This window comes from Gallinula chloropus, assembly GCF_964237585.1.
Source record: "Gallinula chloropus genome assembly, chromosome: 4".
NCBI classification, from domain to species: Eukaryota; Metazoa; Chordata; class Aves; order Gruiformes; family Rallidae; genus Gallinula; species Gallinula chloropus.
Window position 1 is genome coordinate 88,332,767 of NC_140088.1, and position 25,504 is coordinate 88,358,270.

General features: G+C 44.2%; 1 protein-coding gene across 1 annotated transcript in view; it reads left to right on the forward strand.

The window, feature by feature from the left end:
- Nucleotides 1-42: 42 nt before the first annotated feature.
- Nucleotides 43-25,504, forward strand: part of POLR1A (RNA polymerase I subunit A) — a gene marked incomplete at its 5' end in the record, with an annotated part of 37,288 nt that continues 11,826 nt past the window's right edge. The window contains 27 exons of the mRNA XM_084263595.1: nucleotides 43-119; nucleotides 1,711-1,915; nucleotides 2,688-2,837; nucleotides 2,931-3,038; nucleotides 3,834-3,919; nucleotides 4,035-4,144; nucleotides 6,201-6,287; nucleotides 7,391-7,493; nucleotides 8,052-8,214; nucleotides 9,993-10,166; nucleotides 10,364-10,486; nucleotides 11,238-11,465; nucleotides 11,891-12,145; nucleotides 12,568-12,759; nucleotides 13,551-13,694; nucleotides 14,139-14,322; nucleotides 16,479-16,561; nucleotides 16,681-16,839; nucleotides 17,900-17,998; nucleotides 18,298-18,450; nucleotides 18,655-18,737; nucleotides 19,463-19,628; nucleotides 20,275-20,496; nucleotides 21,826-22,040; nucleotides 22,697-22,864; nucleotides 23,655-23,790; nucleotides 24,785-24,942. Of these exons, the coding sequence (XP_084119721.1) occupies nucleotides 43-119; nucleotides 1,711-1,915; nucleotides 2,688-2,837; nucleotides 2,931-3,038; nucleotides 3,834-3,919; nucleotides 4,035-4,144; nucleotides 6,201-6,287; nucleotides 7,391-7,493; nucleotides 8,052-8,214; nucleotides 9,993-10,166; nucleotides 10,364-10,486; nucleotides 11,238-11,465; nucleotides 11,891-12,145; nucleotides 12,568-12,759; nucleotides 13,551-13,694; nucleotides 14,139-14,322; nucleotides 16,479-16,561; nucleotides 16,681-16,839; nucleotides 17,900-17,998; nucleotides 18,298-18,450; nucleotides 18,655-18,737; nucleotides 19,463-19,628; nucleotides 20,275-20,496; nucleotides 21,826-22,040; nucleotides 22,697-22,864; nucleotides 23,655-23,790; nucleotides 24,785-24,942 (4,031 nt within the window). The remainder of the gene's footprint in view (nucleotides 120-1,710; nucleotides 1,916-2,687; nucleotides 2,838-2,930; nucleotides 3,039-3,833; nucleotides 3,920-4,034; nucleotides 4,145-6,200; nucleotides 6,288-7,390; nucleotides 7,494-8,051; nucleotides 8,215-9,992; nucleotides 10,167-10,363; nucleotides 10,487-11,237; nucleotides 11,466-11,890; nucleotides 12,146-12,567; nucleotides 12,760-13,550; nucleotides 13,695-14,138; nucleotides 14,323-16,478; nucleotides 16,562-16,680; nucleotides 16,840-17,899; nucleotides 17,999-18,297; nucleotides 18,451-18,654; nucleotides 18,738-19,462; nucleotides 19,629-20,274; nucleotides 20,497-21,825; nucleotides 22,041-22,696; nucleotides 22,865-23,654; nucleotides 23,791-24,784; nucleotides 24,943-25,504) is intronic.

A 25,504-nucleotide genomic window follows, 5' to 3' on the forward strand; every position in this document is an offset into this window, starting at 1 on the left:
CGAGGGGTGAAGCGTTGGCTGGGGGAGTCTCGTTCCTTCACCATGAAGCCACCAAAAGTGGTGCCGTGGCGGCGGCTGGTTGGGCTCTCCTTCGGGATGTACACGGCCGAGGAGATCAGGTGAGGACCCGCAGCAGGCGCCGACTTGCCCTCTTCCCCGAGCCGGAGGGTGCTGCCGAGGACTACAACTCCCGGCGTGCCCTGCGCGAGAGCGCCCTGCGGGCCGCTGCGTGCTGTGGGCGCGGGGCCTGCTGGGACACGTAGTCTGGCTATGCCGGGGCCCTCACCGGCTACTGGGATGGCGGCAATTGAGCGCTCCTGGTCGTTCAGGGTTAGGGGGCTGATGGGCTTTCTGTGGCGGGGGTCTCAGGTCCGTTTTATGGGCTGGGGACGCGGGAGGTCTTGGAGGAGCGGGAAGGGGAGCGAGTATCTTGTGTGGGACTGGGGGGTGCGGGGGGAGAGGGTCTGTGAGGAGGCAGGGAGGCAGCCCCCGTCCTCTGAGAGCCCCTCGTTGGCAGCGGGGATAGGAGAAGATGGCCGTTTACATGTGCTGCCAGGGGCAGAGGCCTCAGGGCACAGCTGAAGGGCAAGGGGGGGTTGTCTTTCCCCCCATCCCTGCACCTCAGCACCTGTCAGAGCCTGGAGGAGCCATGGTAAGGCTGGGTGTGTTCCAGGGTGGGCAGGATCCCGAGTGTCAGGCATGGAAGGCTCCTTGCTGCTTTCAATGAGGGGAAAAGCCTTCAGGTGCTTTAGCACCGCTGTAAGCATCACAGAATCACAGGGCATCAGGAGTTGGGAAGGACCTCGAAAGGTCATCCAGTCCAACCCCCCTGCCAGAGCAGGGTCACCCCGACTAAATCCCACAGGAACACATCCAGGTGGGTCTGGAATGTCTCCAGACAAGGAGACTCCACAGCCTTTCACCCCGACTAAATCCCACAGGAACACATCCAGGTGGGTCTGGAATGTCTCCAGCCAAGGAGACTCCACAGCCTGTCTGTGAAACTCAAGTTTGTGCCACAGTTGTCAACTCTTGTGTACCAGAGCAGTGCCCACCTGTAGCCCCGTGCATAAGCCATGAATTCCTTGGCTGCTCCAGGTGTTCTGTGTCTAGACATCTGCACAGGTGAGTTAATGGGCTGATCTGAAACAAGAAAAGGACTTGAAACGATGTAACTGAAATCACAGCCACCTTCACAATTAAGTATTTCATCAATTAATGCAGGACCTCTCTGGGAGGGCATTTTGGACTCTCCTGAGTCACAGAAGTATCACAGAGCTGAGGTCTTTGTCTCACAGGTTTGGGTTTTCTTCCCAGCAGGTTGTCTCTCCTGGGCTTCTAGAGAGCTGTCTTTAGTGTTGGTGTGATGATAGCACTGCCTATAGTCATGGGCATGCAGCTGTTTGGGTCTTTTTGTTGGTTTTATAGCTCTCCTGCTGCTTGAGTGGACACACAGGCAAAGTTATCTTATTAATAAAATGGCTAGAGATGTAAAAGAAATAATTACTTACTGTGGTGTGAATGACTGTACCCAATTAATTACATTAATGATACAGAAATTGCTATTATGTGGACAAACTGCCTTCAAAATGACATTTTTATCAATAAAAAAAGATCCTGTAGATATAAATGTCAACTCTAGTTGTACTTTTCAAATGTATATAATGTTGCTGTTTGCTGCTGCTATTTGTTCTTTTCTTTCAACTTCAGGAAACTGAGTGTAAAACCCATAACAAACCCTCAATATTTGGATAATGTGGGGAATCCAGCCATTAATGGACTGTATGACTTGGCTTTGGGACCTCCAGACTCCAAAGAAGTGTGTGCAACTTGCATGCAGAACTTCAGCAACTGCCCAGGTCATTTTGGCCATATAGAACTGCCTCTGACTGTCTACAATCCTCTGTTTTTTGATGTATGTATGATTAGTTGTTGCCTTGCTGGTGAAATGGGTATTGGGGGTCACAGTTTAGTCCTTGAAAATGGTAACAGTGCCCAGATCTCTCTTGTCTCCTAGTTCAAGTGTAGGTCTACTGTAATAAGAGGAGGTGTAGTAGAAAGGATTTGTTGTGTTGTGATATTTTAGTACAAATAGACTCCTTAGAATTTTGCAAAGTACTACTTTTTGTAGTTTATTTTACTCACTATTAACAAACAAGGGGGATTGTTGGTCATTTAAACTGGGTGACTGGCTGCAGGGTCTCATGCCTTAATTAAAAGTAGATGGCACAATAAAAATTATTAGCTGTTTCCTTTAAACTACTATTACAAACTTACATGAGCAGCTGTCCAAGTGCTTCCTGGACACTCAGGGCAGGTTGCTTGAGTGTGGAATAGTTGTGTTGTACATTCTGCCCAGTAAACCCTCTTTATTCCAGAGTAGTTTATGCCAGCAAACTAGGTCAGTGTGGTTAAGACCCAAGAATATGGTGAGTGATGTAACATTTACACCAAGTAAATGGAAGAGTATAGTATTGTAAGTTTGGCAGCAGGAGGGACTTGAAAAATGCTAAAATAGATGAAAATCCATCCATTTTCATAAGTAAAATAAAAATGATCTGAAGTTTTGCTGTATCTGGAGGTCAGGTGCATGCTGCTTGTAGCTTTGCAGTTATTCCATGCACATGGGGTGTGGGAACCCTAGTGTAGAGCAGAGTTTTAATCACTTTATTTCCCCTCCTTTCCAGAAATTATACCTTCTGATTCGAGGTTCTTGTTTGAATTGCCACATGCTGACATGTACTCGAGCTGTGGTTCATTTACTGCTGAGCCAGCTGAAGGTTCTGGAGAAAGGCTTGCTTCATGCTGTCCATGATCTTGAAGTCATTCTGAACAGGGCAAGTACTGTCTATTTCTCCATTCCTTTTTGAGTTGATAGTCCTCTTTAAGTTAGGATAGCTCTAGATTTACTTTATTCTGTCTCCTTTTAGTTTTTAGAGCAGTGTGCAGATGCTACAGGTTCAGAAATTGAAGAAGAATTAAATCACCATGTTGAGGAAATACTACAAAGCTACCAAATTAGAGATGAGTGTTCAAATGTAAGTACAAGTGCTTCTCCTGGGATTTCAGGTTTTGTCCTTTCAAAAGAGTAGTGTGAGAATAAAGTGTGTCTTTGACTGTGTGGACCCTAGATTTTGTCCTGGAAGTCTGAACTGCCTTAGATTTAGAGACCTTCCAACTTCTCAAATCATCAGTAGAGAAAAGCTTTAAAATTCAGTACTAACTGGAAAAGCCAAGACTATATATGCAATGATTTTAAAAAGTAATTTCATGAGCATTGAGAAGTGTATGTTTCCAGCAAATACAGGAAGATGATGGAAGAACCCTAGAGATCATAGAATCATATCATAGAACCATAGGATGGTCTGGGTTGGAAGGGACCCCAAGGATCACAGAGCTCCAACCCCCCTGCCACAGGCAGGGACACCAACCTCCAGGCCTGGAGCTACACAAGGTTGCCCAGGGCCCCAGCCAACCTGGCCTTGAACACCCCCAGGGATGGGGCACCCACCCCCTCTCTGGGCAGCCTGTTCCAGCCCCTCACCACTCTCTGGAAAGTACTTCCCCCTAATATCTAATCTAAACCTTTCTCCCTTTAGCTTTAATCCATCCCCCTTGTCCTGCCATTTACCCTTTCAAAAAGTTGAATCCCCTCCTGTTACTCTGCTCCCTTCAAGAGCATGAATCAAATCAGTACAGGGATGTGTGTGCTTTGGTGCTAATAATGTTTGTGTTGATAGTTAATCATGCAGTGTTTCATGATTTCTTCATATCAGATGTTGTAACATTTTTAAGTTGAGGTGTTTTTTGTTGTGTTTCTTCTTTTTACTCAGGTCAAAAACGTGTGTGAGTGTAGAAACAGACTGATAGCACAGTTCTGGAAAACACACATGAGTTCAAAGAAATGCCCAAACTGCAAGTAAGTTTAACTGTGGAATTAAATAGCCAGTGTAAATGTAAATGCTGTGATCATATGCATTAATTTTTATCTGTCTTTGGGGGTTTTTTTGGGTTGGTTTTTCCCCCCCTTGAAGATCTAGGAGATCACTAGTGCGAAAAGAGCATAACAGCAAGCTGACAGTAACCTATCCTTCCACTGTGTTGCACAAGTCAGGAGAGGAAGGTGCTCTGCAGGAGCCAGCAGGTAAAATGTTTTGTCTTCTTCTCAAAGATGTTTGCACTTATTTTCCTGTATTTAAGGTGCACAGACTCTTAGCAGTGACTATGCACACTTGTGACCAATTCATAACACACCCCCACCCAAAAACATAAACTTAGCAGCATGGGAGTACCTGACTCCATTGCATTTCCCTATTTGCCAGCCTTCTGTGCTTTTGCAGCTTTAAGTGTCTACATGTCAGGAAAAAGAAGTATACAGGTAGAATCTATGTCAGCTCCAGTGTGGCTTTGGGGCATGCATTTTTAGCAGGTACACAATTTTCTGCTCCATTTTTAAAATAGAGAGACTTAGATGAAAAATGAACTAGGTGGAAGATGACCAACCTTACTTCAGAAAGAAAATCAAGTCATCTTAACTCTTACAGAAGAATTTCCTCTTAAAGAAGACAGAAAAGAAAGCAGATGACACTTTCCAGGCTTAATTAAGCTAGTGTTTGAATTACTTTAAATTCACTTTCTCCCTCTTGTTCTATCCTTGGTCATTTACACAACCAGGTAGAGTTGAAGCATTTTGTGTGTGAGCTGTTTAACCCATAGAAAAGCTTTATATAGGGAGCTTATTCCATTTGCTACTCTGTGGTTTGAATACTGGATTAAATTAAATTAAAGAATGAGTTGTGGCTGCAGAAGCACAGTGCCAGTGATGGGCTTTGAAGAGGAAAGGTCAGACCTCTGTTTTAACATCCTACCCACAGCACACTTAGCATCCTCTCAGTAACACATGCAGCAGAGGCAGGGCAGTTTGTATATCCCAGTGTTACTGCTTTTGAATGAGAACTGTTAAATTATAGGGTACTGCTTTGGGCTTTTTTATCTGAGCCCCTTTAGGACTGCCCAAAGTTTGGGACATGCTTTTATTATGCTAGTGGAAAGAGTTGGTCTGGAGGGCCTGTGGAGCTGTTGGATTTAGAGCACATAAAGCTTCAAAACCAGGCATGTTCTTGCAGTCTCTGTTAACAATCACAGCTGAAGTGTGGGCAAGAAATGTCTTCTTCCTGGCAGTGTACAAAACCCAAGGCTGTTACACCTCTTGGTGACTTTCACTTCAGTGAAGTCTTATCTTCTGAAACAAGATGTACATGCTGCAGAGCCTCTGCCACAGCTGCTCATTGTATTGAGTCTCAGAGAGAGTGCTTCTAACCTTGGAATGGGTTGGTATGTTTGTGTTTACAGGATGGAAAGGTTTTCTGTATGAAAGAATGAAGCTTTGAATGAAAATAAAGGCTCCCCAGGGAGGTGGTTGAGTCACCCTCCCTGGATGTGTTTAAAAAAAGGGTAGATGAGGTACTTAGGGATATGGTTTAGTTTAGGATGGGAATGGTTGGACTTGATGATCTTAAAGGTCTTTTCCAACCTTGTGCCTCTGAAAATCTGTATTTCTGGACCTTTAGCCAAAAGAACCGTAGGAAACTTTAGCTGAGGTCATGGAAGAATCATGGGGATTTATTTCAAGCTGTATACTCCAGCTTCCCTGGGACACAAGGGGCTGGCCTGCAGGAGAAGTGGAAATTGGAACATAAAATCTCTGTGTTAAAGAAACCCAAAAACCAACAAACTTTTTGCTTTCAGTAGCAAAACCATGTGTTGTGTTTTCTTTCCTTGCCAAGATACAGCTAGCACAGACTCTGACTTATAGATGGATTGCTGACTGTCACTATTGTCTCATCCAGCTGGGTGTTTCATGGGAACCTTGATCTTACTGGTAGTGCTTGAATGAGATCATTTGAAGAAGGGGTCCAGCTCACCATTAATCAAATAAAGCATACACTGTAGGTGTTGAGTTTTGTTTCAGTTAGTTATAGGGATAACCCTTACAGAAATGGCCTTTTCCATCCTGGGTTAATTTCATATCCCCAAAGTAAATACATTAACAATACTTCAATGTAGATGTCAGCCAGTGTATTTTCTCTGTATTTCCATTCCTTCTCTGAGCTGAAAGCACTTATCACTGTAAGGAGAAAAAAAAACCCACAAACTTTTGAGGTAAATAAATATTTTATGTATTTTTTTTAATTTTTCAGCTATTGATGAAAGCCAGTTAGGGAAGAGAGGATACCTGACACCAATGACTGCCAAAGAATACATCCTGGCTCTGTGGAAGAATGAAGGTGATGGTTGTTAAGAGCAGTGTTAACTTTGTTTTTTGTGTCATTCAGTGGACAAAGTCTGCACATGTTCCACCTGAATTCCCTGTCAAATCTTTGCCTTCTGTCTTAAGGGCTCCTGGCTGCAACGAGAGGACTGGCAGTGAATGCAGAGAGCTGGACTCAGTTAGTAGCTTGATCAGCTATTCTCAAATCATAGCTTCCCACAAATCACAGTTGTTATTTACAGAGAATGTGGTGTTTGTATGGTGCTGAACCTAATATTGCTCACAGTTATGTTGGTTAAAGACTGAGAGTGTATTTAAGAGAGCCAATGGGATCCTGGGGGGCATCAGGAGGAGTGTGGGCAGCAGGGCACAGGAGGGGATCCTCCCCCTCTGCTCTGCCCTGGTCAGGCCCCACCTGGAGTGTTGTGTCCAGTTCTGGGCTCCCTGGGATCAAACAGACAGGGATCTCCTGGAGAGAGTCCAGAGGAGGCTACGGAGATGCTGAAGGGCCTGGAGCATCTCCCCTGTGAGGAAAGGCTGAGTGAGCTGGGGCTGTTCAGCCTGGAGAGAAGAAGACTAAGGGGGCACCTGATTAATGTTTATCAATATCTGAAGGATGGGATGCAGGGGAAATGGGCAGCCCCTTTTCAGTGTCTGTGGGGACAGGACAAGGGGCAATGGCTGCAAGTTGGAGCACAGGAAGTTCCACAGCAACATGGGGAAGAACTTTTCCCCAGTGAGGGTGAGGGAGCCCTGGGACAGGCTGCCCAGGGGGTGTGGAGTCTCCATCTCTGGAGAGATTCCAGCCCTGTCTGGACACTGCCCTGTGCAATATGAGCTGGGGAGCTGCTCTGGCAGGGGGTTGGACCCCATGAGCTCTGGAGGTCCCTTCCAACTCCTGTGATTCTGTGATTCTATTTAGCAGTCTCTTGAGTTCCCTGTACTGTCAATCTGCAGTTTATTTCTAAAGTCTGCCTAAATGTTTTTTATTTTTAAACAGTTTGCTCCTATTTAATTTGGATTCTTTTGGGCTGGATTGACCAAATGCATCTGGGTGGGAGGGGGTTGGATTCCCAAACAATACCAGTGATAAACTCATCTTTTCTGGTATCTTTTTAGGATTTTTTTTGCGTTATCTCTTCCCTGGGATGGATCCTCATGAGAGTTCAGGATTCAGCCCAGACATGTTTTTTTTAGATCTGCTTGTGGTTCCACCTTCAAGGTAAAACTTTCCCTAAAAAAAACTTCTGTAGAAATCATGGGGTTCAGTGCATGTAGGAGTTAGAGATGCAGATATCTATAGTACACTGGTCTGCTAAAGTGTCAGGGGAGTGTGTAAAAATAAATTAATAAATAAAAATTCCATCCCATTTACTGATTATAAGCTTTATTATAACTTTTCATGAGTTTATCAAAGCATTAAATATCAAATATTTGTAATATTTTTATAAACATTATCTATTTATACAAACATTAGATAATATATACACAATTTATATTAATAATCTATTTATATAGATACAAAATATTAAATATTAATTATTAAAATCCCAAAATACATTTTTAAGTTACTGTTGACTATTTTAACTATGCAATAGTGGTAGGAATTCTTGCTAAAGAACCATTCCTCCTTTATGACTGTCCCAGTAAAATGCACAAATATTTAGATGCTCACTGGTAATTTATAGGGAATATCTTTCATGCATTGAAGACTTAGCTGAGAATGTTTGAGGTTTCTCATGTGGCTTTAATCTTCTCTAATCACTCTGGTTTGCTGCAGATACCGCCCTGTGAATCGTGTTGGGGACAGACTCTTCACGAACGGGCAGACAGTGAACTTGCAGGCTGTCATGAAGGATGCCAAAGTGATACGAAAGCTCTTGGTTTTCATGGCAAAAGAACAATGCCAGCCAATAAAAATTACAGAAGAAGAAATCCAAGCAGTAAGTTTTGCTGGTTGTCTTATTCTTTGCTTTTTGGGTGTGTGGGTTGAGTTCCAAACAACAGTTTTTGCCTGGGCTGTTGGTTGTTGTTGAGATGTTCTCCATAGGTGTCACTGTTTTGGCATTTTTCTCATACCTCTTTCCACTCACCTGCTTGTTGCAAAAGGAAAAACATTCCTTCAGTCATGGTTTTTGTATTTTATTACTGTATGTGAGACATAACGGGCTCCTGTTACAGAATCCCAAGGTTGGAAAAGACCTTTAAGATCATCAAGTCCAACCATTCCCATCCCAAGCTAAACCAGATCCCTGAGCACCTCATCTACCCTTTTTTAAACACACCCAGGGAAGGTGACTCAGCCCCTCCCTGGGCAGCCTGTGCCACAGCCCCACAACTCTGCCAGGGAAGAACTTTTCCCTCCCAGCTGAGCTGCCCCTGCCCTGGGGCAGCTTGAGCCCATTGCCCCTTGTCCCATCTCCTGTCCCCTGGCTGAAGAGACCATCGCCCACCTCTCTGCACCCTCCCTTCAGGTAGTTGTAGGTGGGGAGAAGGTCTCCCCTCAGCCTCCTCTTCTCCAGGCTGAACACCTCCAGCTCCCTCAGCTGCTCCTCAGAGGATTTGCCCTCCAGCCCCTTCCCCAGCCTGGTTGCCCTTCTCTGGACTCACTCCAGGACCTCAATGTCCTTCTTATGTCCTGTTGCTGGAGATTGAAATATGGATGGCACAAACAGTTCATCATTAAACTTTTCCAGCATCTCATCAACTGAAAAATGATGGGGGAATAAAGCTGCTTTGCTTTCTGTGCCTAGTTGTGCCAGTCGTGATCGTTACTGGTTTTGACCATTGATATCTAAACAGAACCTAAAAGCTCATCAATAACATCACCTCGGGACAAAGCTTGTTGCTAATTACTCATTCACATGGCCAGATAGTGGTAAATAACATGTGTTACCATGCCTCTCTCTGGTTTTGTTCATGAATTGTATTACAGAGGGCTCTTTGATAGTGGACTTAGTTTTCAGCTGAACTTGATTTACATCCCAAGTGGAAAACGCTTTTAAAACGTTTTTAGCTACTCAGAGTTTAGCCACTAGATGGAGATATGCTCTTAAAACCTTTGGCCTGAGAGAAGGTTAATGTGTTTCCACTGTGACTGGCCTGAAGACTTTCAGACTGTGAAAACAAAGGGATGTAGGTAATAAAAGCTCTTGGGCTTATAATATTTTTTATATAAGATTAGGACTTTCTTGTAGCACCGTGATTCACAGCACAGACTGACCCACCAAAACCATCTAATTTGGAAAGAGGACTGTCACTTACTTTACTGATTAGCAATCATCCTTTAAAATTCCACTGGTATATGTAGCTGTAGTGTTTGGAGGTGTCCCATCCAGGTCAGTTTATAAAGCATGACAGCAGACCTGTCTGAGGCACTTGGCTGTAATCAATCTGAAAACAAAGATTGCATTGTTAATTGTTTGGGGTTAGGGGTTTGGGGTTTTTTTTAAGTTGTTATTTTTTTAATTTGTCTGTTTACTGAGGTGCAAAATAGTGGCCAATGTTCCATTTTCTACTGAACACTGTCATCCTCACTGGAGATGTTCAAGACCCGCCTGGACGCCTATCTCAGTGATACGTCCTAGGGAGCTGCTTTGGCAGGGGGGTTGGACCCGATGAGCTCTCCAGGTCCCTTCCAACCCCTGTGATTCTGTGATTCTATGATTTCAGCCCAGTAAATAAAAAGCATTTCTTAAGTTTCTAATTTTGCTTTCTGTAGGAGACTGGAGAGAACACCGAACCCCTGGACCATTCTATCCTGACAACGATTCCAGGACAGACCATCGCAGATAAGCTGTACAACGCTTGGATTCGCCTTCAGAGCCATGTCAACATTGTGTTTGACAGTGACATGGACAAACTAATGACAGAGAAATACCCTGGTATCCGTCAGGTGGGTAGCAGGCAGAGTCGCAGAGACTTGGCGGCTCACAGGCATTGAAACCAAGAGAAGCTGATGGATTAAGAAAGAAGTGAAACATTTGTGGTGGTTATGTTGCTGTTTTCATGAGGCTCATCCTTGTAATGTGTGGGGAATCTGTGTGGTGTGGCATGCTTGCACGTTTCAATGGTTGTCATGTGTTTTCAAAGCTGTTGGAGAAGAAGGAAGGGCTGTTCCGCAAGCACATGATGGGGAAGCGTGTGGATTTTGCTGCTCGATCAGTCATCTGCCCTGATATGTACATTGGTACCAATGAGATTGGCATCCCTATGGTAAGAATTAAGTGAAGGGCTGGGGGGTTGGGTTTTTGGTGACTGAATTCACTGTTAACACTTCCAGCTACAAAGACTACGATTTAAATTGCAGAGTTTCTGGCTCTCTTTCCCTCACAGTGTGTCAGAGCTGTGTGTTCCCTCTGCATATTGATAAAAAAGGAGCCTTGAAGAGCAGGAAATTCATGCTGTTACACTGAACACCACATCTGGGGAAAAAGGATTTAAAAAGAAGCAGCAGTGCTTGCTTCCTGGGATTATGAATTGGTACAGACTTTCCAAGGAGATCCTGGCTTTCCTGTGGGCTTTGTACAGCTGTACAGCTATGGCTGCCATGAAGAACATGACATCACCACCATCATTCATCCTTAATGATTTTTTTAACCACAGAGATGACACCAAGCCTGAATTGGAGCTTTTCATGATAACATCTTTTCTGCTTGCCTATCTGCAAGTTGTGGACCTGGTGATAAGAGGCTTTTTCTCTGTATTTATTTGTTTGCAGAATCTAAGATTATTCTTGGGGTTTTTTTTTCTTCTTAATTGCTAATTGAGTTTTCCTTTTTATGAAAGATCATAAAAAGGACATAGTTTCTGTTCTTATGGTACAGGATTTTGAAACAAATGTATTTATTTGGTAGATACATCCAAGAGCTTAAAGTAATTTATGTTTCCATTGTTTTCTCAGTGGCTTAGTACTGTTTTAAGCCAACAACTTGATATTTCTCACCTCTTTTCCCCCCCTCTCTAGGTATTTGCTACCAAACTGACTTATCCTCAGCCTGTTACACCCTGGAATGTCAAAGAGCTGAGGCAGGCTGTCATCAATGGACCGAAGGTTCACCCTGGGGCCTCCATGGTCATTAATGAAGATGGATCTCGCACGGTGTTGAGCGCCAGCAGCCTGACCCAGAGGGAAGCCATAGCTAAGCAGCTTCTCACTCCTTCTTCAGGTGCACCCCAGGCAGGACTGAAGATTGTGAGTATGAGAAAGGGCTTGTGCAGTCCTCCTACACCTGGGGTGGCTTTGTAAAAGTAATAGGACATCCCTGTCTGTTTTATACCGTCCTTCCTTTAGCTTTAATCCATCCCTCTTGTCCTGCCAGTCTCTGCCCTTTGAACAAGCTGGTTCCCCTCCTGTTCCTCTGCTCCCTTCAGGGACTGGAAGGCTGCAGTGAGGTCCCCCCACAGCCTTCTCTTCTCCAGGCTGACCCAGCCCAGCTCCCTCAGCCTCTCTCCATAGGGGAGCTGCTCCAGCCCTCTGATCATCTCCATGGCTCCTCTGACCCCTCTCCAACAGTCCCACATCTTCCTTGTCCTGGGGCCCCAGCTCTGGACACAGGACTCCAGCTGGGAGGCATGTGTGGAAGCACCTTACAGGCAGCAACCAAAATTCCCTTGCAGGTGTGTCGGCACATTAAAAACGGAGATGTCCTCTTACTGAACCGCCAGCCCACCCTTCACAGACCCTCCATGCAAGCCCACCGGGCCAGAATCCTGCCTGGGGAAAAAGTGCTGAGGCTCCACTATGCCAACTGCAAGGCCTACAATGCTGATTTTGATGGTGATGAAATGAATGCCCACTTTCCCCAGAGCGAGCTGGGGAGAGCAGAGGCCTACACCTTAGCCTTTACTGATGAACAGTATCTAGTTCCAAAGGTAAGTAAAAACGATCACATAAACCTACTCCTCCACATTGCTTGATATTTTTTTGTGTTGTCTAATAATAAATTAGTTTGGTTTCATTATTTTTTGAAATTATTACTTATTTTTCACTATTCCTCTTTCCTTTTCTGTCTCTGCTTCCTGCCAGTCTTGCTTTCCCTCAACAGATTCTTCTTCTTGAGACCTTTTCTTGCTTCTCATCCACTCAGACTCAGTTGCTCTCTTCTAGAAAAAGCACATCATGTCCAAACAATCCTGTTCCTTTCAGTGTCCATAAAAGACTTTGTAGAGACTTGTGCTGTGAAGAGTTGTTATTTACAAATGACTTGATTGTTTTTCTCCCACTGGAGTGATGTTGGGAGCTGCTAGGACACAACTTATTACCCCCTCAACCCTTTTTCATGTTCTCTCTTCAGGATGGGAAGCCACTCCCTGGCTTGATCCAGGATCACATGGTTTCTGGAGTCAGCATGACAATCCGGAGCTGCTTTTTCACCAGAGAACAATATATGGAGCTTGTTTACAGAGGACTAACAGACAAAAAAGGAAGGATTAAAATCTTTCCTCCTGCCATTCTGAAACCGCAGAGATTATGGACAGGAAAGCAGGTAGTTTATAATTTACTGGGTTAAGGAATGTGGGTGGTGCCAAAGTAAGCAGAATGCTAATGTTTAAACCTCTGCTGCTGAAGGTTGCTGAAAAGCCAGATCCCATCACCTAATCAACACCACATAGATCTTGGTGTGTGTGACTGAGCTGTGAGAGTCACCTTGCATTTGAAATGGCAGTATTAGAGCAGTGCTGCTAGTTGCTTCTCTGAACACTGTTGCAGATAAAAGTAGAGCCCTGCAGTTTACAGGCATGGGAGCAGAGAAGGGAGCTGTTGATCATAGTGAAGTTGTGCCACTCAGTGCTTTGAAATTTCTGAACTTAGAGGTTGTAGGTGTGTTTGACCTTTTGGTAGAGATGATCATTAGGTTGACGTAATATTTGGGAAGCACAAGTGAGTTCTTCCTTTTCTGTTATCTAAGAGAGTTTAACATTCAATCCAAGTATTATGTCTCATTGCAGAGGGGAAATTCTCTCCCAGTTTTTTCTCCAACAGACAATGATTATATTTTTTTTTTAAATATGCATGTATATCTAATTATTGGGAAAAAAAATCTTTGGTGCCATGTTTCTGGGTAATGATGTGTCTCAGCTTATTGATCTCTCAAAGGCTAGAGCAGCAAGAAGATATTCCTGTCTTGTAAAAGATTTCTGAGCTGTTAAAGCTCTGCTTCAGTGGGACAAAAAATCCATAGAGGATGTTGTTCTTCTCCTCTGTGCCAAATTCTTCATGTTGAGAAGGGAATATAAGGAATAAATGGTTCCTGCCACTCTTCCTGCTTCTTTATAGGTTATTTCTACGTTGTTAATAAACATCGTTCCAGAAAAACACATCCCGCTGAATCTGACTGGGAAGGCAAAGATTGGGGGCAAAGCCTGGGTGAAGGGACCTGCAAAGGGGGGTCTGAATCTTGATTCAATGTGTGAATCTCAGGTAAGCTGGGGCAACAGCTCTGGAGGCTGGGCTGGGGTGTATGGTGATAAAACAGTGCGTGGAGCAGAGGAACGGGAAGGGCAGCAAGGGGATGGCCAAGTGGAAAACAGATACTGAGAAGCGATTACTGCCAGGAGGTGGTGATTAGAGGGTAGGCCTGGAGGTCAGGAAAAAGCCTGTTCTGGTGCTGACTGATACAGGTTCCATCTGGTTTTGTTAGACCATTGTTTGACTTCAAAAGTGGAAAATACAGATGGTGTTAGAAGCTTTATTTCTACTATAAATTCTGGAAGTAGAGGTCGCCTGACCATATGTAGCTGTTCACCCATATGTGGGCTTTTTAAACTTAAACCTATTTCCATGCTGATTATACAGAACAGCCTGCAGAGCTCCTAGGAAGATCCATATTGCTGTTTTCCTGATCAGTTGTGTCTTATTTTTCAGGTCATTATTAGAAATGGGGAATTACTGTGTGGAGTCTTGGACAAAGCTCACTTTGGCAGCTCTGCCTATGGCCTGGTCCACTGTTGCTATGAAATCTATGGGGGTGAAACTAGTGGGAAAGTGCTGACGTGTCTGGGACGCCTCTTTACTGCTTACCTGCAGCTGTACAGGGGATTTACAATGGGTGAGTAGCACAAGGACTAATTCACTTGTGCCTTAGTACAACATTGGTTGGACCTGATGATCTTAAAGGTCTTTTCCAACCTTGTGATTCTGTGATCTCCTGTAGTTGAGAGAAACATTCTTGGGCTTAAAACTGGATGAGCAAAGTTTTGCAAGACTGTCCTTGAGTGGGATAGCTGCTACACAACCTTTTTTTTTTCCTTTTTGGTTTATTATTCCCCTGGGTTGGTGCATGGCTGGCCTTCTGGCCATAAACAAAGTATAATCTTGAGTATGTCCATCAAGTCCTGCCCAGTCAAAGCGTTGCAAATTATCTTGTGTTGAAATTCTGTTTATATCATAGAATCCCAGACTAGTCTGGGTTGGAAGGGACCCCAAGGATCACAGAGTTCCAACCCCCCTGCCACAGGCAGGGCCACCAACCTCCAGGGAGTCTGTGTTGGTTTCACTTCTCTGAAAAAATCCTGTTCTATAGAAAACAACAACAAATAAAGCTAGATGGAAGAACTTTGGGGGGTTAATAGTGAAGTCTTGCATATCTTGTTCTACTGTAAATCTTTTGGTAAATGTTTGACCTCCATTATAGCTTTGTAAACTCATACACAAACACCTTCAGCAGGAGGTTGAAGTTTGTCCCTTGCTGTACTCTCTTGTCTTGAAATATTTCAATTTACCACATAGAGCTTTACAAGATAGCTTGATCCTAATGAAATGCAGCATATAGCAGCAGGAGGGTTTAAATTGGCTTTCATCTGATGGCACAATATGACCACTTACAGTTATGTAGACACCATCAGCTGGTAGACAGCAGTAGTGAGGAACCAAAAGACTGCTGTGAGCCAAGAGAAAGGGGAGGACATCTCTTGAAGTGAGGAAGGTGATTAGTTGATTGTAAGTCACAGAAAATATCTTAGGAGCTAGGGTGTAAAAACCTGGTATGCTAACTAGGTAGTTTAAGAGAAGTGGGGCTGGAGCAGGAGGCTGGGATTTGGTGAAGATGAGGTAAGTTGGGACTGAGCAAAGTGAGACACTGGGATGAGATGAATAAGGGGAAGGAGAAGGAGATGGAGTAGAAAAGATAAGGTTTAATGGGGAGAAAAATAAAAGCAGGGCTGGACAGAATGACTAAAGATGAAGGGACACAGGATGGGGCCACAGGCTCCTCTGCTGTGTAAATGTGTATGCAACTCACTAGTGAAGTGTTCCCCTTGTCCCCCTACAACTGCCATACATGTAGCCTGGGAGGAACCTCTGGAGGTGACCAAATGCAGTTCCCAGCTCAAAGGAAGTCCTGCCAGATGAGTTTGTGCAGGGCTGTGTCCAGTCAAGTTACAGATATCTCCAGGGATGGTGATTCTATCACCTCTCTGGGTCCCTGTGCCAGCATTTGATTGTCAACACGTTTATCTTGAAGAAAATTGTGTTACCTTGTACCTTCTAAAGGACAAACACACCTTTCAGCCTCTCCTCATGCATCTTGTGCTCCAGTCATTTTAGTGACCATGTTAGAGACTTTGGCAGGTCTCTGTAGCCTGCAGGAATTAGGGTTCCAACCTTTGTTTTGTGCTAACCTCTTGTTCTCCTGGCCCTGTTATCATTAGGGTCTGTTCACCTTTGTAAAAAGCTAGGAAACAACAGATGCTGCCAAGTTCAGCTAACAGGGACTTAGAAGTGGATGGAAGAGACAAAGCAGTTTGTGGCTGGCCTGTAACAAGCTTGTTACAAGCCTGTGCTAGTGCACCCATTAAGATTTTACAGGCACTGTTTCAGATTTCTTAAGTTCAGGAGGTCATCTTACACCCTTACTTGCTTAGCTTGGTTGTTTTGTTCACAGCCTGTGCCTTCTCTTTCAAAGCCAGGCAGAGTTCTTTTTCTTGTCAAACTGCAGTTAGCTTGATATCTAACAATTATTGTTAGAATCATACAATCATTTAAGTTGGAAAAGATCTTTAAAATTAAGTCCAACCATGAACTTAGCACTGCCAAGGGCACCACTAACCCATGTCCCTCAGTGCCACATCTCCACATCTTCTAAATGAATTGTGAGTTTCTTTCCCAGGTCCTTACTCTCAAAAACCCTGACACCAAATTTGGTTCCTTCCTTGATTCTTTTTTAAAATTTATATCATTAAATGGCCTTTCCCCCCTCTTTAACAGGGATAGAAGATATTTTGGTTAAACCTGAAGCTGACCACAAAAGAGACAAAATCATTGAGAAGTCAACCCAGCATGGTATTGAAGTAAGGCTGTCTTGCAGATTTTTTTCATTCCCCTCATTCCCCAATTAAAACCTCTTGAAATACTGTCCTGTTTAATCCTGTCTGCTTAGCACCTAAACCTCCCCATGTTTTACTTTCAGGCTGTTAGAGCTGCTCTTAATTTGCCAGAAACAGCATCATGTGAGGAGGTCCAAGGGAAATGGCAGGATGCCCATCTCTGCAAAGACCAGAGGGATTTTAACATGGTTGATATGAAATTCAAGGAGGAAGTAAACAATTACAACAATGAAGTTAACAAGGTTGGCATCAAGGCATCTGCCTATACTCATCTTGTTTGGAGACTTTCTTATTAAGTTATTGTTGATGAGAGCTGCCTGACTGTTCTGGAGACTGGAGCTTCATGCCTGTCCCCAGGATGAGGTTTCACATGCTGCTTTGCCAGTGCATGTCAACCTTGTCCTCCCTGAATAAGAATCATAGAATCCCAGACTGGTCTGGGTTGGAATGGACCCCAAGGGTCACAGAGCTCCAACCCCCTGCCACAGGCAGGGACACCAACCTCCAGGCCTGGAGCTACACAAGGTTGCCCAGGGCCCCAGCCAACCTGGCCTTGAACACCCCCAGGGACGGGGCACCCACCCCCTCTCTGGGCAGCCTGTTCCAGCCCCTCACCACTCTCTCTGGAAAAAACTTCCCCCTAATATCTAATTTAAACCTCCATTCCTTTAGCTTCACTCCATCCCCCTTGTCCTGCCAGTCTCTGCCCTTTGAACAAGCTGATTCCCCTCCTGTTCCTCTGCTCCCTTCAGGGACTGGAAGGCTGCAATGAGGTCCCCCCACAGCCTTCTCTTCTCCAGGCTGACCCAGCCCAGCTCCCTCAGCCTCTCTCCATAGGGGAGCTGCTCCAGCCCTCTGATCATCTCCGTGGCTCCTCTGACCCCTCTCCAACAGCCCCACATCTTCCTTGTCCTGGGGCCCCAGCTCTGGACACAGGACTCCAGCTGGGGCCTCCCGAGGGCAGAGCAGAGAGGGACAATCCCCTCCCTGTCCCTGCTGCCACCCCTCTGCTGATGGAGCCCAGGATCCCATCACCCTTCCCAGCTGCCAGAGCCACTGCTGGCTCATGTTCAGTTTCTCACCCACCATGACACCCAGGTCCTTCTCAGCAGGGCTGCTCTCCAGGAGCTCTTCTCCCAGTCTGTATCCATGTCTGGGATTCTTCTAAAATTATAAATAGAAATGTTTGTGACTTGCTCATCATTTCACTTTCCTAAAGCCTTTGACAGGAATCACTTTGGTTGATTACTCTTACTAATGATGGTTTGGTTTTGTTCTTTTCCCCCCACCATGACTGTTTAGGTTTGTATGCCCCTTGGTCTCCACAGGAGGTTTCCAGAGAACAATTTGCAGTTGATGGTACAGTCAGGAGCTAAAGGATCCACTGTAAATACAATGCAGGTAACAACAACTGAATAGGAACAATTAGTTTCACATCTCTTTGTATTGAAATATATTTAGAGAATGAGAATGGAAATGGTGAGGATGGGTTAGAGGGCTGGGATAACTTAATAAGACCAGATAGGATCTCCATGCCTTTCCTGCCCATCAGTAGCAAGAACATTTAATGAACGTGTCAACATGGAGCTAAAGAGTATTTAGGGTTGTGTTTTTAAAGAATAATTGCTGAGTACATGCAAGCAGAAAGTGAGATGGAAAAGTGATGGTGATGTTTCCTTTTTCTTCCTGCCCATATTTAGATTTCTTGTTTGCTGGGCCAGATTGAATTGGAAGGTCGAAGACCTCCACTGATGGCATCTGGGAAATCCCTGCCATGTTTCCAGCCTTACGACTTTTCCCCTAGCTCAGGAGGATTTGTGACTGGCAGATTTCTCACTGGGATCAAACCTTCTGTAAGTCTCCTACTGCTTACTGCTGTTGCTTGTACTGAAGCTTCTTTAAATCTTGGTGTTCTAATGCACTGTGTGCAGTTAGAGGAAAACCCAAGCTTTTTGCACTCTACCTTCATATGTAGCCTTTGAGAGAGAGAGAGAGAGCATAAACTGCCAGTCTTGTACTTCTCAGGAGAGTGCTGATGGTGTTGTGCTTATGTTTAGGAATTCTTCTTTCACTGCATGGCTGGCAGGGAAGGTCTGGTGGATACAGCTGTCAAAACCAGCCGTTCTGGATACCTGCAAAGGTAAGAGGCTTGGCTTAGAATATGACCCTTTAAAAAGAAGGTCCTTTTGTTTTGTAGGTTGGGGTTTTTTCTGTTTGTTTTGGTTTTGGGTTGTTTTGTTTTGTTTTTGTAGAGTACTGTAGAGTGGAAGAAGTGCCTATATTGCTTAGATTACTTCAGTGTACTTGCATTTTAGGAAAGTGTTTACTTGACCCAGTATTGAATGTTTGTTCTAAGGCTGACTTTTTAGAGGAGTAGATCAAGTGGAACTTTATCATCTCTAACTTCTCTCTGGCATACAGCAGCAGCAATGAGAAATCTTTTCCTGTTACAAGATGTACAAATTCCAGGCAACTCTAGTTTTCTTCTCCACTTTGTGTGGCCCTTGTCTTGATCCAAGGGAAATCCCCAGTACATAGAGGATGATGGAACTTCTTAACTGTTACCAAGGGGAGCAAGGGGCTGTAAAGGAGGCATGCCAACTTCAAGACAGCTGTTTAAGGGTGACAGCAAAAATGGAGAGTAATCTGCTAATTCATTTGAAGTCACTTCAGTCTAAGGGAACTGGAGGGAGCAACACAGAAAGCTTTTTGGCTTCCAGAATTCCTGGTCAGCCCTTAAGTGCACTGAAGTTAATAAAGCAAAGAGGGTTTTTCATGTTAGAGTTAGATCATCCTTCTTGCTTTGTTGTAGCCTCTGTAACAGCAGGGGGGTGTGCTTTGTTTTGGGTTTTGCCTCTGGAACAGGTGTATCATCAAACACTTGGAAGGACTGGTAGTTCAGTACGACCTGACTGTCCGAGACAGCGATGGCAGTGTGGTGCAGTTCCTCTATGGAGAAGATGGGCTTGATATCCCCAAAACTCAGTTCCTCCAACGCGAGCAGTTCCCTTTCATTGCAGAAAACTATGAGGTAGAAACCTGAATCTTGAACTATTTGTGTGGGGGTGAGGGGGAAGGTTGAAATGCACAGTTATCTGGTATATCCAGGTGGATCCAGTAGTGTTTTTATTTGCCACTGTGTTCAAAACATGGAAGTGAATCTTAAGTCTGTGGCATAATTTAAGCAGTCTCAGTTTCAACAGAGCACCAAGCACTCTGGCTGTGCTTGTCTGTTTTAACTCTGCAGTTTGAGTCAGCACAGATGATTCTGCTCTTCTGTCTGTCAAATTTGATCACCTCCATCCCTGGGGGTGTTCAAGGCCTGGTTGGATGGGGCCCTGGGCAACCTTGTGTAGCTCCAGGCCTGGAGGTTGGTGTCCCTGCCTGTGGCAGGGGGGTTGGAACCCTGTGATCCTTGGGGTCCCTTCCAACCCAGACCAGTCTATGATTAACTTCCTTTTGCCAGTATCACTGGTTATTAAAGAATGGCAATTCCTTATCACCTAAAAGGTGATAAGGAATTTTCTCAGTTGGGTTGAAAACCATTTTTTTTTTTACATTGTTACACAGCAACTGAACATTTTGTGTGCCAGCAGGTGACCTTTTCAATTTACATTGTCTTTTTCTGCTACAGTGAACAGAGAGAAGAATATTCATATGGATAACTTGTTTTATAGGTAATCCAGAAGACAAACCACTTGGATGAAGCTTTAGCAAGGATGGAGTCTCACCAAGCTAAGCAGCACTTCAAAGCCATCAAAAAGTGGCGAGCCAGGCACCAAACTTCTGTGCCAAGAGAAGGAGGCTTTCTGTTGTTTTCCCAAAAGAAAATGGCATTTGTAAAAGCACAGAATCCAGGAGGAGAAATCAAAAATGGAAGAGATCCTGCTACTTTACAGGTAACAAAGAAGCAGTTGAATTGACCAAGCTCTTTTAGAAAGGTTGCAGAATTCAGGGTGGTTGGTTTTGGTTTGGTTTTAATGGCTTCTTACAGAATCATAGTCATTTATACTGGAAAAAACCTTTAAGATCATCAGGTCCAACCATTACCACAGCACTGTTAAGTCCACCACAAAACCATGTTCCTAAGAACCACATCTACACATCTTTTAAATACCTCCAGGGATGGTGACTCAACTGTTTCTCTGGGCAGCCTGTTCCAGTAACTGGCAACCCTTTTGTTGAAGAAACTTTTCCTAATATCCAACCTAAACCTCCCTTGGCACAAATCAAGTTGATCACCTCTCATCCTATTGCTTGTTTCTTGGGAGAAGAAACAAGAAACAACACCCACCTTGCTACAACCTCCTTTCAGGTAGTTGTAGAGAGTGAGAAAGTCTCTCCTCAGCCTCCTTTTTTCCAGGCTAAACAAGCCCAGTTCCCTCAGCTGCTCCTTATAATACTTGTGCTCCAGGCCCTTTACCAGCTTCATTGACCTTTCCTGGGCATGCTCTGTCTTCCTTGTAGTGAGGAGCCCAAAACTGAATGTTGTACTCAAGGAAGGTGTGGTCTCACCAGTGCCAAATTCAGGAATACAACCCCTTCCCTAATCCTGGCCACACAAGCCAGGATGCTGTTGCCCTTCTTGGCCACCTGGCCCAAGTGTCCCAAAGTGTTTCACAGTCTATTTACACAAGCTACCTTTGGAAGGAATCATGTGTCAGCTCTGTGTGATGAAGCTGAGATTCAGTTATTAAAGCCTGTGGGCCCTAGTGCTAGGGCAGAGTCCAAAAACTGTTTTTAGAAAATAGACCATGACTGTGTGTGGTTTGGGGAGATGGTTTTTGTTTGGGTTTTTGGTGGTGGGTTGGTTTTTTGGGGTGTTTTTCCCAAAAGCAGGTATCTGTCCATCCAAGAAATCTACTCTGTGTAGAATAGATCTCTTGGATGGACAGATACCTGCTAGCTAACAGGCTGAGAGCCTATTTAGATAATAAGGAGCTGAGCCAGCCCTGCCTAGTGTTGAAAAATGTACTCTTAACTTAAGCCTGTTGTACCATCAGGGCACTAACCTGTATGTTATGGTTTCTAATGGGCATTTTATGTACAGACACAAAATGCAAACTGCCTCTACCCTTCTGTGGTTCCATGTAACATACACTCTTTTAAAAGTTTGATGCAGGTAATCCTTTCCTTCTCCATTGCTTGATTGCTGTGCTATTTAATTGTGGTCTCACTGTGGATAAACCAGCCTGCTTAAAAGCATCCCCCCCCCTTTTTTTTTCCAGTTACTGAAGATGTGGTATGAGCTAGATGAGAAGAAACGAAGGAAGTATCTGAAGAAGACAAACAAGTGTCCTGACCCCAGCCTTGGTGTCTGGCGTCCAGACACTCATTTTGGATCTGTTTCAGAAACATTTGAAAATGGACTTGAAGGTTACATCCACCAGTGGGAATCTGAGAACAGAAGAAGTTACACCTGCTCAGCACTTTCCTCTGACAGGTGATAACTTCTACATCTTTACTACTTTCCACTGAGCCAAAACAAACTACATCCAAACCTAATTTTGGACTGAGTTTGTTAAAGATCAAAAGTCTCTATCAATTCTTGGGTTTGTTGCAAGCTTTGTGAAACACAGTTGTGGGTTTCAGAATGGTTCTGGAAAGCTGAGTGTACTTAGCATGCAGCAGAGAGGGCCCTGGTTATCTGTTTCTTCCAAACCTGAATTCTCTGTGCTGCTAAGGGCTTTGGCAAAGGCTTTGTGGAATAATGGCAGTGTACTGATGTCTCCCTACACACAAAGTAATGCTTCATGGTAAGAGTTATACACCAAAAAAAATGCTCTTGCTGCACCTTGGAGTTAGCACAGAATTAAGATGAGCAAGTGGGACTAAATGGACTCTCTTTTGACAATTTGGGAATTAACAGCAGAAGTAAAATATGGTTTGGCCAAGGCCCCAGTTCTGTGTTAGTGGGCTGTGTTTGTCAGGTCAGATTGGGATAGACAATTTTACAGTTTCTGGAGAGCATTTATCCACAAGCTACCAGGAGAAATTGGCTGCCAGAAGTAGGTTTCTTGAACTGAACCATGTTTCAGTCCCTTCAGAGTTCTGTATCTTGTCCATTGATCTAAACAACCTCTTATTTCCTGTCTTCAGATTAAAGGATTTGTTCTATTTAAAGTGGCAGCGATCTCTCTGTGACCCAGGAGAAGCTGTGGGTCTTCTTGCAGCTCAGAGTATTGGGGAACCTTCCACACAGATGACACTGAACACCTTCCACTTTGCTGGCAGGGGTGAAATGAATGTCACCTTGGGTATTCCAAGGTAAGAAAGCTGTGTTCTCAATCACTCCTTTGCCATTTTTGGTGCTTATGCAAGAGTGCTTAATCTCCCTGGCACATGTATGTGTAATCTTGAGGGCAAATGATCCTTCAGTTTAACCATAAATCGTGCCTGCTCACAACTGTTTTAATGTTTTTTATACCTTTACAGTTGTTATGATTGATTTTCCAGACACAAAATCTCTTTGGAGGCCTCTTACCTGATACATAACCAGTGGCTGGTTTATTTTTGTAGTGTGCTCAGTCCAGCATCTGGTGCTTTGTGGGTTTGCCCTCAGCCAAGGCCTCTTCCCCTCAGCCAAGGCCTCTTCCCCTCACTGACTTTCAAACCTTATTTCTTTCATACACAGAACCTCCCTGCAACTATGAAATCTGGCATGTTTAATACCATTATCACCTGTGTAGACAGACCTGGTTTAGAGCAGCCAGGTTTCCCCTGGGTCTTCTGCATGGTGACAGTGTTCTGACCACGGCCTCCCACTTAGGTGTGGGATGCATCTGTAGGGAAACAGGCAGCATTAATTCTTCTGTTCAACTTGTTACTGTCTCTCCTCTCTTCCTGTAACTGGGGTAATCTAATTGAGGCAGCAGAGCTCCTGATAAGGAACCAGAAGAGTGAAAAGGAACAGTGCAATGGTAACCACAGCCCTTGGGGCATATGGCTTTGCTGGAACTGGAGGCTGCTGCATGCTACCTAATTAAATGAACTAGATATTTATTCAGTTGCATAGTGGTTTTATCACTTAATTTGGGTGATCATTCTTTATTTAAAGGTTGAGAGAAATATTGATGGTAGCCAGTGCAAATATTAAAACACCCATGATGAGTGTTCCTGTGTTCAACACCAAGAAGGCTCTCAAGAAGGTGAAGCAGCTGAAGAAACAGCTCACAAGAGTGTGCTTAGCTGAGGTGAGTCTCCTATTCAGTGTATCTTTTGAGAGTCTGCAAAACAGTATTTCCTATTTAAGCTCATGGTAGCAGGGTTGGTAGCAGTTTTCCATTTTGAAAGCTTAGCTGTGGGGGTGAGATGTCCTTTCTTTTCACTTCTTGGATAGTGAACCTGTAATACCTGCTGGGAAGTGGAGCCCTGAAAGGAGTTGCAGTTACTGTGGCTGTGTGAGGCTCAGACTCAGTTGAACCTGTAGACATTGTCACAGACTACAAACTCCAGAGAACCTAAGTGGAGGAAGGTCATAGTTCATACCTAGCAGTAGTATAGTGGCAGGGAGGATTTATGCTTGCTGCCATAGCCTTGTTTGTGCTTTTTTATTTTCTCAAGCTCCTTTTTATCACTCTAGAATTTGAGGGGTTTTGTCTTGTGTTTAAGGAACAAGCTAATCTGGCCATGACTGGCACAGGAGAGACTTTTGTTCATCCCCCTCCCCTTCCTAATCTCATACAAGTGCCTCTGCTCAGTAGAAGCAGAACATGTTTCTCTTTGGAGACTTGATATACTGGAGTGTGTTGTATTCTGTGCTCCCTCTCTCCCTAGGAGTGCAGTCTTTCTTGTGCTCTCCTGCATGCCCTACCCTCTTCTCTTTTACACTTTCAGGTTCAAAGCAGCAAGGATAGAATTAAGGCTGAAACACCACAATGCTCAGTGAGTGTGGGTCAGTAAAACCAAGCTGTTGGCCCACTAATAAGTACAGTCTCACCAAAGGGTTGGGTGGGAAGTGTGGCTGTTCTCCCAGTATTGTCTAAGCTAAGTGTTGGGAGGTATTTAAGCATCAAAGGTATGTAGTAGGGTAGAGAGCTCTTTCCCAAGAGCTGCCACAAAACCTCCAGGAAAGCTTGGCCGTTAGCCTTGGGTAATTCTGGTCTGGTAGGGACAGCACTGGAGTGGCAGGAAGTGAATGAAGTGTCTTCCTCAAAGGAGTAACGTTCCAACCTGTGGCTTTTGCAGGTCTTGCACAAAGTTGAGATAGAGGAATCCCTGCATGTGAAGAGCAAGCAGAACAAACACCATCTCTACAAAATCAAGTTCCATTTCTTGCCCCACGAGTATTACCGAGAGGAGAAGTGTGTGAAGCCCAGGATGATCCTGCACTTCATGGAAACAAGGTGGATGTGCTTTCAGATACACTAACACTTGCTGTTCAGTGGGTTCCTGAGGGTCACTGTGTCTTGTTGCTGTGGCTTTCAGAGCAACAGCTTCCTGCAGATGTGCTTGCAGAAGCATCTGCACAATTGCTTTCCATGCTTTGAATAAAATGGTGGTGACAGTGCAGGATTGTGCCAAGGCAGATCTTTCACACCTCCAGCATACTCAGAGAAGAGCCATATAGGCATCATCTCATTCTTTACCTTTGGATGCTTAAGCATTTATGACCATCAAATAGGATTGAGAACTTGAAGTATCTCTTGGTGCTCTTGTTGAACAGATCTAAACTTTATTTTTTTTAAATATTTTTATTTTTTAAATAAATCAGAAAAGGCCTACACTTTTCTCCCCCTTTCTTCCCCCTCTCCCCCCATGTCTGGCCAAATTTGTGTAGTTAAGAGTGGAACATTTAATCATAAGAGTCTATTGCAAGCTATTTTTATTTTTCAGAAAGGCTTCATTGATTTCTTCTTCCTTCAGGCCACATGAGTTCAAGCTGGGTTCCTTTAATTTGTATGTGGC